The sequence below is a fragment of the Limulus polyphemus genome, unplaced genomic scaffold (genome assembly GCF_000517525.1).
Source record: "Limulus polyphemus unplaced genomic scaffold, Limulus_polyphemus-2.1.2 Scaffold2172, whole genome shotgun sequence".
In the NCBI taxonomy this organism is placed as follows: Eukaryota; Metazoa; Arthropoda; class Merostomata; order Xiphosura; family Limulidae; genus Limulus; species Limulus polyphemus.
The window spans coordinates 88,731-102,174 of record NW_013667782.1 but is presented as its reverse complement, the minus strand read 5'-3'; the positions used below and the strand labels follow the sequence as shown (position 1 = coordinate 102,174).

Here is a 13,444-nt window from a genome sequence, read left to right as displayed (position 1 = left end):
AAAATAACCAAAATGTAAAAATAGGGATTTTTTTAGATCAGTTAAATTAGGTAAAATAAATAAAAATGTTTCACGATGCATGCAGGCAAGCAGCTCGTATTAGTTTGTGGATAATGTAATTCAATAGCGTAACATAAGCCACACATTCACCAAGTTACTTACAACTTATAATGGCACAGGTAGTAGTTAAACAGTTGAAAGGGCAATAAAACAATAAAATTTAATTATAAATAGATGTATAATTTTACGAACATAGAGCTACTTAGGATAAACTAATGTAATTTCATGTTACAATTTGAATTAATTTTTTTGGGGAGTTACGAGGTCGGTAAAATTGACCAATACCATATAGAGATAGGGTTGAGAAAATAACATAAAATATAAAGTGTTACTGAAAATAAGCATTTAATCTGTACATACAAGGATTTAGGGATTACCCAAAGGAAATTTGAGATTTTTGAGGTGAGGAAATATATTTTTAATCTTAACACAAAAATCACTTTGCACACAGACTATTTAAAACAAATACTCAACATATTAATGAAAAAATCTTTATTTTAGCTTATTAAAAATACTTCACTAAAAAATATTATTTTTTGTATGTGAAAGACTTATAATATTAACTGAAAGACTGCCAAATTTTGTGAAGATATACATACAACATTAAATCTATAAAGACTTTAAATGAGTACAAAGAAGTCATGTGGTCAATCGAATTGACCATGCCTGTGTTGAGGGAGTTTAGGAAAAGAAACAGCAGAAAATTAGATGGAAACAAAAGGCCCAGCATGCATAATGGACCCCACAACCTGTTAAACAATGGCCATCACTTCGTCCTCAGTTAACGATCCTCCTGAAGCCATAGTTGAAATTAGTCCTGTGTGTGTGAAATTTCTTCATCTACACAGGAGTTAGTAGAAGCCACATTAACTTGTGAATTCATAGTAATAAAGTGAAGTATTGAGGACTAAGTCCAACGTATAACAAAAACCAAAGTCTCATTAACTAGTGCAGATCTCAGCAAATTGAAGTTGAACAAATTTTAGACATGATTTTGTCATTCAGTGATAAGGAAAAAGAATGAAGTTATCATGAGACCAAGTGCACAGGGGGGAGTAACTATGCATGAAGGTTGTGTCATTCTCCTACTGGTGGAGGGCTTTTGTATTATGATGATGTCATCATGCACCAGCTCAGTTCACATGTGTGTGTGTGTGTGTGTATGTATGTGTGCATAAGAACTTGTTTAAATCTAGAGATGTCTACTAAGAGCAATTCCTTGTACAGTATATACAGAATCCTTTCATTGGCAATACAACTACCTTGCACCAACTCCCAACTTGAAATCCTTGTGAATCATTCTTCCTTAAACTTTGTTTGTCCATGTGACAACCTGAAATTGTTTCTACATTCAATATAATTTCTTCTCTATATGTATCACTCTTAAATCTTCATTCTATATCAGAAATAAAAACATCAACTTCACTATACAGGTAAATCTTTCTAAGAAAGGCAATCACAGCCCAACAAAATCATTTGATATATCAATTCATATTATGTTACCCAATGCTACTGGTTCTCAGAATTTGTCAGTATTTGAGAGATTTCACTGTAGCAGTGAAAGACACAGTGCTATAACTCTCCCTCTCATGAACAGGTATGAGTGAAAGAAGAAGCAATTCACTCCCTTAGCTGTTCTTCATTGGGAATATTTAAGACATCTACTGATGATATACGCAATGAGTCTTTCTTTGTGAGGTATGATGATGAAGATTCTGAAGGTGAGGATTCACTGGGAATTAGCTTAAGATAAAGCATGCACAATAGCTAACTAGAAAACATTGATTCAATTTTCATTTTACACAAGAAATGCAAAATTTTAGGAATTATATAAAAAATGACGGTACTTTTTTAAGAAAAAATACACTTTTTATAATTCATTTTTTAGGATTTTAGGGCCACTTGAAAGCCTGAAACGAGATAGAAAAAGTGTTAGACAGAGGTCCTGTAGAGGAGATTGAATGAGATGAAAGTCAGAAAGAAAGATAACCTGACAAATATACTCCAGAAACAAGGAAATCAAGTGAAATATGAAAAAATGGAAGAACACCAAGGGCAAGATGGAAAACAGGTATGTGCAAGTCACCCATAACAGTATTGGAAAGCCTCCAAATTAACCCAGAAGTTGGTGAAAAAATGAAGACAAGTACATGAAGAGAAAGGAGAAGAAAAAAAGAGATCCCTAAATTGAAAGTTAACATTTTCTTTACCTGAAAATGTATTTCCAATAGATTCTTACCTCTCTGGTATCAAGCAGCCTCAACCCAAGTCTCCATGTTGTTCGGAGCACCCTCAAAGACTTCAGAGCAAAGAAAAAGAGTCAAGCAGAGGTCACAGAGGCAAGAATGGGGAAGATGAATTTTAGAGAGAAGAGCCTCATGTCCCAGAAGATCACAACAACAGAGGAACTAACTAAGCAGGGACAAGGCAAAAGATGAAACTTTCACCAAGGTATTGAAAAGGAATAACCACAGATCCCCAGAAAAGCTATCATGATCACAGTTTAGGGCTTCAGATGGGAGATGAAGAGAAGATAGATAATGAAGAAGATTTGTAAGAAAAGGGCAAAGATGGGAAAATTGAACACTAGAGAGTGTTAGAGGAGACAGATGGTCAGTCTTCTAAGCAGGTAAAAGGGACTCCAGGGATTGGGAATCCTAGAATGGAAAAGGGGAACAGCCATAATAAATAATAATATAAGTCATGACAAGGGAATCCTGGAATCAAAAAGGAAAGTCATTTAGTAAGAAACATGAGGAACCACAAGACATAAGAGAAAGGAAAAGTAAAGAACAAATCTCAGTAATCAAATCCTCATTGTTCTCAACGGGTAAAGAGGTAAGAAGGCATCAAAGAACCGAGGACACGATAAACTATGGCAGTAGCATTTTCCACAATCAAAGACTCCAGTGACCACAGACAACATACAGTATTGTAGCAACATCGCCAGAACCTTAAGTGGAGGTAGTAGTCACCAATAGTTGAGAATTTGTGGTTGCATAGCAAATCTCGAGATCCAAAAAAAAAACATTTTTTTTAATTATTTAGCGGTGACATAGCTGGAAACTGAAGTTATAACAAACAAAAAGGAAATTAAAGAAAGCTAATGTTGTGAAAAAGTAGCATAATTCTTATGAAATTGAGAAACACTTCCATTAAAGACTGTGTCAAGGATAAGAATGTAATTAATTTCAGGTGTATGTGCTTATGGGGATCTACTATGCATTAAAGTTGTGTCACCTTCCTATTGGTGGAGGGCTATAGTCTAATGATGAGTACATCATAGAATGGTACAATACACATTAACACGTGTCAGGGTGGGAGCTTTGTTCAAAGTTTTTGGCATGTGCAGGATATTACATGGCAGTGCATGTGAAATAACAGCTCTTGGTGGTGCAGTGAGACAAGTATCATTTCTGAATACAACATTTAAACAGTTTTATGTCTCGCACAAAAGCATTTTAGAAACAACATTAAAAGCAAACATTTTTTACCAAAGAAACATCAAAATGAATGTTGTCTATGTATGTTCTTTGGAAATTAAAACTTTGTAATTAAGATTTCCAAATTATATCACAAAATATTATTATGGACTTCAATGTACACTATCTTGCCTATCTCTTTTAAGAAAATTGCAATATCACTGTTTGTGAATAATGTATACACAATATTGGTGCCATTCACACTAACAGTTACTCACCTCTTCACTTGATGGGTATGAAGTAATGTTGACACTCAGGGCCTTTGCATTACCTAATGGCTCAGGAAGTCGTTGGTACAGATCTTCCGACAAGAAGGGCATATATGGATTGATTAGACGTATAAAAGTGTGAATACAATTAAGCATGACACTAATTACAAGTTTCCTGGACTGCTGATTGGTGGACTTCAAGATGGGTTTAACACTTTCCTGAAGAAACAATTTTCAAGATTAATGATAAACATATTTCAGAATTAAAAGAAACAAGCCTGCAGGAAAATGTAAGGAATTCAACAAATACACAAACAAAGAAATGTAACCAAATGAAGTGACTGCAATAAAATTAAATAAAATAAAATAAAACTAAAAATAGTTCTCAGCAGTGCTTCAAATTTCAGGCAAATAGCCAATTATAAAAGTTTTTTCACAATTTCATTTGTGAAAATGTATTTATATAGATATCAAAACCACATATTTTCCACATCATCCTCAGTTCATTGTACATATACTATAAACTATTAACATTAAATGCCAAAAAAAGCATTTATAGTCCCCTGAATAAACTTTATTCTGTTTTAGGAAATACCTAATTAACCTGGCTGACTTCTTACACATATTTTTCTGCTTTAATATACCAAGATTTCCTGTTTCTCACTGAACAAAAGAATTAAATGTCAATATGTGCAAGATACTTACTTACAGAACAAGTTAAAAAATATAATTATCATCATGCAAAAAACCTAATTTCCTGACTTGAGATGTAAACTGTCAATTCACTTTTAGCCTGAAGTTATTAAACACCATCTCCAAACCTGCATTAAAATCAAACAAGACATCTATAAAAATGGGACAAGTTTTTTCAACCTGTGTCACTATCATCTCTAGAAAAAATTATAAAAACTTATTTTGTTAGAAACTTGTTATTTATAATAAAATGGCTACTTATGTTACATTAAACCTTAAGCATACAAATTAATTATACAATCAAAATTGTCTTTTACCTAAAACTGCATCTCTCGTGTTAGTTAGAATCATCAGTACGCGATTAGAAGTTGGAAAAACAGGATTAAACAAGAATGAAGTACTAAACTGATCAGTGTTTTGAAGAACATAACTTTTAAAAGTTTTTTTTGAGAAAACTAACAGTTTTTAAAGTTTATATTATCATTATTGAAAATACATTACAACAAGACACAGTTGATATTACAGTATCATGCAACTGCTTCAACTATTATCCTCCAAAAACTATTCATCCAGTTAATATTACAGTATTATGCAACTGCTTCAACTACTATCCTCCAAAAACTATTCATACAGTTAATATTACAGTATCATGCAACTGCTTCAACTATTATCCTCCAAAAAACTATTCATACAGTTAATATTACAGTATCATGCAACTGCTTCAACTATTATCCTCCAAAAAACTATTCGTGCAGTTAATATTACAGTACCATGCAACTGAACAACTATTATCCTCCAAAAACTATTCATACAGATACTGTAATATTAAATGCAACTGCTTCAACTATTACCCTCCAAAAACTATTCATACAGTTAATATTACAGTACTATTTCAACTACTATCCTCCAAAAAACTATTGATACAGTTTAATAAAACATGAGGTGCATTATTTTTTTTCTAAGTTGTATGTGTTATACAATTTTTTATATTAAAGCAACTAATGATGTAACTGTGAGAATCTTGTTTCTTCTAATGTAAAGTTCATTATAAATTTGCTGAATTATTATGTTCCATAAGTCTGTTTTGATTCTCCATCTAACAAACAAGACTGTATGGCACATTTGGAAATAAACAAAAGTGATTATGTTAAACAAAAATCAATGTTCATCAGAAATAATATTTGCTTCAATGACAATTAGTCTGAAATTAATGCATCTTTATACCTACTTTTGTCTGGACTATTTTATATCACAAATAATTATATATTTCATACAAAATACAAATAAATTTGGATATTCAATAGACATTAATTTAAGATAATTAACAAAGGTTTATCTGTAGTGAAAAGAACAGAAAAAATGTGTATACATGTGTATCAAATTATTTCAAGTTATTTAATGAAGTTTTCAAAAGTTCAACAACTGTCACAACACAAAAAAACAGTTACAAAATGCACATAACTTTTACTATTACCAGTTTAAAAGTCAATGGATCAGCATGGAACCCACATTGCCATATTTTGAACTACCAATCAAAACCCTGCTAAAAGAAAAATATAACATTCTTTTATTTACCAAATAAATATCACAGAACTGTCTGATCCAGAAATCTTGCAGTGCAGTTGTGGCTAAATGAAAATTACAATCAGGAAAGCTTTGGTTGCAGGTGTCCACAAGATTAGACAAATGACTTAATATCCAATGATCCAACGGAGACAGTTTGTCATGAACCTAAAAAATATTAATAATAATCATGATCCTACTATTATATTTACACCATCCAACTCTGCAGAATATTAGCTGTACTCAAATACAGAATATTTATACGAGTGTGGGTCAGGAAGTTGTCTGGCAATATGACATACAAACCTGAAAGATTCAAAGAAATTTTATCAATTCAATGCTGATATAATCCTTAAGTTTTTCGATTTTTTTTGTGGGCTGAAATGTTTTGTAAACATTTATGAGAGTATGACTTATTAGAGTTTATAGTAATGAACAAGACAAGTAGTGCAAATGCTAGATGACAGTCGATTTTACGAATGGGAGAGGCCAGAGGCAGTAATTAAATATTGTTTGTGAATTATGAACAACTTGCAAACATAAGTAAATAAATATTTGTACTGAAAGTCAGAAAGATGCTGCAACCCCTTAATGAGCATACTACAACATTTTAATTAATAATATAATAACCTGTTACCTATTCATAATTTAGTACACTATGGTTTCTCCATAATTATAAGTTTTCTCATAACAAGCATTTGACGTATCTGCGGTATTATAAAATACATAATTATTTAAAAAATATATAGATAACAAATAAAGTGCAACATGCAGTACAGCAACTCTCTATTTGTTGCTGCTCTAAATTGTACTGAATATGTCACAGAGGAGATGTAAATCTTTGTTTTAGTTCTTTTTAACTATCGAACTATACCTCCTTTATATACCAATAAACATCAATGGGGGTTCATGTATCGCATCATACTAAGTAAGGTTTGTCACAATACCTAGTGTAAAGGACTGATCTTAAAATAAATAGGGTAAATTCACTCACTTTATATGCAAAAAATACAAAATTACTAACTTAAATAGTGGGATTCATTGCAATATTGATGGCATATTTGTTCCAGTTTGTATTGTGTATCTCATATGTTAGCAGAGACCCTGTAACCAACAAATTTATGAAACCACAAGCAGTTTGGATAAACAGTTTATAAAAATTTGTTTACAAAACCTGATGGACCCTATCAGTAATTCTAGGGTTAAGACTGAAAGCAGTCCACAACAGAAATTATGAAAAGAAATTAAATTGAGAGGAGAAAGATTCTTAGAAAATGCAATATCTTAATATTGGGGTCTCGCCATGTAAACAGCTAGGTAGTTGTATTATATTAACGTAGGATTGCATGTTTTCTAGATTTAATTTATCACATCAAGAGACCAAACTAAGCCTACTTATTCTATTCTATTCTTACATTACAAAGAAAAGTAACTGCTCATAACACAGTATTAATGGTATTATCACAGCTTTCTTTCTTTAACTATAATGATTGCAGCTTGTTTTTTTAACTAGTTTAAATCATCTACATGTTAATGATTACAGGACATTTGTGGAGCAGTGAATGGTTGAAATATTAAACATCATAAACTAACCTCATACAGGTTATATGTCAAAGCACTATAACCTTCTTTCATGACTCCAAACAGAAATCTTGTTCCTTGCCAAATTTTATTACAAAAGTTCCTGCAACTTCGTACATAATTCACATCAAAGTTAACAGTTTGACCTGCAGTATGAAAAAATATCAACTGGTAAAAAGTATCCGATGTAGAATATCTTAGCTTTAACTATTTTAATTCACTTAATTACCAAAATTTTCTGTAGTAATATTTACGTTTTTTCATTCTAAAACAAAAAAAAATTTAGTTTTTATTTTTTTCTTCTATATATTTTGATACACTTGTACTAGAAATATCTTTAACTTGTAGTAATACTTGCTGTGAACACTTGGAGATACATTTATCATTATTAACAATTAGAACATTTCTTGTTTTTACAGTAATAACAAATTCTATTCAAGATATATAAATTTAGAACTATACAGTTTCCTCAAAAACAAAATCAGGAAATAGATAACTCATTTGTTTTTAATTACCTATATTCCTTTAACTGTTTATTTGATATATTTGCCGTGATTAGTTTTAGGTCTGTTTAAACAAATATTTTATATTTTATTGACAAGCCTATTCAGGACTTTTATATGGTATTACTTACTATACACTTCTCGAAATACGTAAAAACATAGCTAAGATGTATATATTTTTGTAAATCAAAAAAAAACTTCTTAAACTAAATTAGAAATACACTAAGTACTACGATTATGTTTTCCAGATTATTTTCTTTACCCCAATGCTATTCTTTCAGCAGTTACAGCTGAGATACTCAATGAACATACAATATATCTTATTTTAGTAATTTTAGATTTTGTTGTTAGAAAATACAGAAAGTAAAAAAGATTAAAATATGCCTTGAAAAAAGGAGTACAAATAATCTGATAAAAATTTATTTCTGGTCCAATAAACATGAGAACAATACAACTGTTTCACAACTGACAAGAAAGAAACTTGAAAATGTTCCAAGAAAACTTCTATAACAAGAAATGTATTTATATAATTTCAAAAGTAGTACACACTCCTTTAAAGCTAAATACTTTGCTAAAGAAGTAAAAACTGAGATTGTGTGGAATTCAGCTCTCACTCTGCTTATTAATCTCAACTTTCACTTCTTCAGAAAAATTCCTAACTTCAAGGAATAGTGTTCAAACTTTATATTTTTTTAGCTAAACTTCTTAAAATTACTACTGTACGCTCCTGATGGAATTTCCTTTACAAATGTCTCGGTTCTTTTATTTTTGTAATTGAGGAACACGTGATATGAAAATGTAGTTAATGAATCAAAATCAGTCTTGTTTTTATAATGATCAGGTTATACAAAACTGACAACTTACTTTTAATATTGCTAGATAACAGTGCAAATCTTAAGCTATCAGCTCCACACTGAGGAATACCATTAGGGAAAAGCTCTTTTTGACCCTTCAGAGCTCTTTCACGTTCTTCAGCTGACAAGACACCTTTCTCAAAACTACTATGAAGTTTTTTATCAAGTTCCTACAAAACATCCCACAAAAATATCTACATATACACTAGGTGTACACACATTTTATCAATAATTTAAAAAAAAAAATCTTGTACTGATTTTAACCACACTGAACTAATACTTCGGTATTAAAATTCAGATGCTTTTTGAACACTTTTTATGTAATTATCACTAAAATAAACACAGAACTGTTCACCATAAAAGACTTCCAAAAGACATATTGGATGTTACTGAAGATGGCTAAATGTATGGGTATCTTCAGGACACATATTTATATAAAAAGCTGACTTTTCAGAGGACAGATATTTTGCTCTACCATCAACAAATACATATAGAAAATTTCAAGAACATGCAAAGTATATTTTTCTTTTTATAGATTTAAATGAACAGAAAGCTAAATGGACTTTAATATACTTAAAGCAGAGGAGCTGGAAAATAAAGCCTAATCTACAACTTGTTTATATCTACTAAAACTATACTTTTACATATATGTACACTCATTTTCTAACCTAATATTGTTTACACATGCATCTCTACATACAAAGTGATGATAACTTCACTAACCTCTAAAGAGATGCCATGAATAACATCTACTGGGTCTACCACATTACCTAGAGTCTTTGACATTTTCTTTCCCATAGCATCACATAGCATACCATGAAGTACAACCTACAATAAAAACATAACAGTTTTTACAATGCAACAAGTTCACAAAAGCACTGCTTATGAGTTACCATCTTTTTACCACAGACATTCACAAACCACATAATACTTCTTTACTGAATAAATTACTATCTTATTCAAGCAAAACCTCATAATTCTATCATAGTTTTCATTTTGATTAAAATCTCATGTATACATCTTTAACAGTGAAAAATAAAAAGTTTCTTACAGTTTTTTGTTGAATTTTACATAAACATACATAAGGGCTATCTGTGCTAGCATTCCCAAGTTTTGAAGTGATAGACTAGAGGGAAAGCAGCTAGTTAACACCACCCACCACCAACTCATGGGCTATGCTAATTGAATAGCGGGATTTGACCATCACTCTTATAATGTCCCACATCCCCAAAGTGTAGACTGCTATTTTGTGAGTGGTAACCATGCACAAACCATGCAACGTCAAATTCATAGTCTGACACACTAACCACTGGGATGTGCTCAGTCAGTTTCTTCTTCAAAGTCTATTCAAAATACACAACTGAGTATAATCTTTCTTACCTTGGAAAAGGGAAGTTTTCCTGTAAGCTTCTGACCTAACATCACCATTCTAGCCACCCAGAAAAACAAAATGTCATGACCAGTTTCCATCATTGACAGAGGGTAAAACTGTTTAAAGTCTTCTGACTGTAAAATGAAGAAAGCCAGATATTTCAGAACAACATAGCTCAATGATCATTAAAAGTAATGTTAACAAATAAAAAAAAATGAAAGGTATTAGTTACAATACATAGAAATTAATCACTATACAATAACTGATCATATGCTAGTATCAAATAAGAGACCTTACATATGGTAGATGGAAAGGCAAGTTGTAGTCAAACATTTTCATCTCAAAGAGAAGAAACAATGCTACACTCAACATGAAACAATGAAGAAACAACTAGGAAACAGTGTATCGTGGATTGACTACAACCATCTACTTAATCTTATGAACAATGTGAAATGAAAACCGAAAGCCACCTCGAACACAGACAGAACACCAAGCTGACCAAACTAATATCGGATAAAGACAACAACGGTATTGATCCAAGCAAAGTGATTTTTAATTTCAGTGATGTGAATCTCAGTGAACCATGTAAAAGTACCCTAGCTAAAGGCCTGAAATTTGGCTTACCTCCACCTAAACTCAAATTTTCTGACTACCTCCACCCCTTCGAAACCACTTACAAAACTCTCAAATCTCAACCTATCTTCAACCAGAAAGGTTCCATTAACGTACAGAACTTCATAAAAACAAGATTAAAGAATATTGCCCTGTCTTCATTCCATAAATACAATTCCTCTAAACCCGTTTCCACTATTACACAAGAACAACGCACTACCTTGAAAGAATTAGCCAAAAACGAAGATGTTATAGTTACTCGGCCCGATAAAGGAACGGGTGTGGTCATACTCAATAGGCCTGATTATATTAACAAAATGCATGGCATCCTAAATTATAAAACTAAATTCAAAACCTTAATATTGATTGGCTGAAACTTGCTATAAAACGTGAAGGTAAAATATAACAAGCTTTAAGAAATTACAAAAACACAACTACATTTCAGAAATGGATTTTGAAGACATCTACCCCTCAGGCTCCCACCCCGGTATTACGTACGGGTTACCTAAGGTCCACAAAAATAACACTCCCTGAAGGCCGACTTTATCTAACACCTGTTCTCACACCTGTAAATTGGCTAATTTCCTTGTCACTATTCGTAACCCTTTCACTTACAACAAGTTTTTAATAAGAGATTCTTTTTCTTTCACACAAGAAATCTCTAGGATAAATAATGCTGACTCACTAGTTTTGACATTGAATCCCTATTTACAAACATCCCACTCCAGGAAACCATACAAATTATCTTAAAAATGTTTTTCCGAACAATCATGAAAAATACACAACTTTTAATTGCCAACACTTCAAGGAACTACTTAATCTCGCCCTCAAGGACAACCACTTCGTTTTCAACGGTTAATTATATGACCAAATAGATGGCGTGGCAATAGGGTCACCTTTAGGACCAACCCTCGCCAACATATTTCTTTTTCATTATGAACGTTCCTGGCTAAACACCTGTCCAGCAGAGTTCAAACCAACATTTTATAAAAGGTATGTTGACGATACATTTCTCCTCTTTGGAAACCATAATCACATCAAAAAGTTTCTGGACTACCTAAATGCTAAGCACCCAAACATTAATTTTACCTGCAAGATTGAAAAAAAAACGGTAAACTACCTTTCCTCGACGTCTTAATTAAAAACTAAGATAACCAGTTTACCACTTCTGTCTATCGTAAGGAAACATATACAGGACTTCATACTCGTTTTGATGGTTTTATTCCAAACTCTTTTAAAAGTAACCTCATTCTAAATCTCCTCAATAGAGCATACAACATCTGTTCTAACTATTTCTCTCTCCATACCAAAATCACTACCCTACAAATCATCCTAACACTCCATTTTACCCAAGCTATAACAAACAAGTTCCTTTCTGAAGAAATGAACTCTCCAAGAAACCACACACTGTTAACAAATTCCAGTTATGTCTGGTCACTCCATTCCTAGGAAAACAATCTTACATAATGAAGATCCAAATTGTAAGATTAATTAAAACATTTTACCCACAAATCCAACTACAAATGATATTTGAAACACCCTTTAAAATTCAAAACTTATTTAAAACAAAGGACCGCTTACCTACCCCTATGCATTCAAAACTCATCTACAAATATATGTGTTGTGGCTGTAATGCCACTTACATTGGTAAAACCACATGCCAATTACACTTACGAGTTTGTGAACATATGAGAATATCGAGTAGGACTGGTAATAAACTATCAAATCCACCTGAATCAGCAATCCGCTTACACAGTGAAAATAACAACCACCCTATTCTGATTGACAATTTTAAAGTAATTTGACCGGTTCATCCAACACAGAGCTTCTCATCAAAGAAAGCTTGTCCATTTTAAACGAATGCCCCACTCTAAACAATAACACAACTTCTTTACATCTAAGCCCATTATAAATATCCCTAGCACATTGTCAACTATACAATGTTATCTCTATACCTCGCCTTCTTTACCACACTAGTTTCATAATATAATTGTTAAAGTTTTGTTACTTCCTGTTTAAATCCTGCTGGTTGTTGTTGTTGTTGTTTTTTCTTTCACCTTAAGCTACTATAAATGTTCCAACTGAATAAATATGTGTATTTAATACTATCGATTAATTAATACAGTCACTGAAGATGGAACGAGAATATTCTGAAACGTCCGAATAATAAACGTACGTTACCAAAAACAAAGTGTTGAATGTTTGCTATTACCATCATTCTACTGATTATTTTCACCTTTTGATTTAATTAATACCAATGTGCTACTCTCTGTTTTGACAATGGTCCAGTAAGACATTATTGTAATAATACCAATGTCCTTCTCTCTGTTTTGACAATGGTCCAGTAAGACATTATTGTAATAATACCAATGTGCTTCTCTCTGTTTTGACAATGGTCCAGTAAGACATTATTGTAATAATACCAATGTGCTTCTCTCTGTTTTGACAATGGTCCAGTAAGACATTATTGTAATAATACCAATGTGCTTCTCTCTGTTTTGACAATGGTCCAGTA

At 32.0% G+C, this 13,444-nt stretch overlaps 1 protein-coding gene across 1 annotated transcript in view; it reads right to left on the bottom strand.

Moving 5' to 3' along the window:
- The window catches only part of LOC106466160 (valine--tRNA ligase-like), a 65,410-nt gene that overhangs the window by 18,894 nt on the left and 33,072 nt on the right, over window positions 1-13,444 (bottom strand). Inside the window, 6 exon segments of the mRNA XM_013926403.2 lie at window positions 3,761-3,970; window positions 6,020-6,175; window positions 7,601-7,734; window positions 8,956-9,115; window positions 9,669-9,773; window positions 10,326-10,451. Coding sequence (XP_013781857.2) covers window positions 3,761-3,970; window positions 6,020-6,175; window positions 7,601-7,734; window positions 8,956-9,115; window positions 9,669-9,773; window positions 10,326-10,451 — 891 coding nt within the window.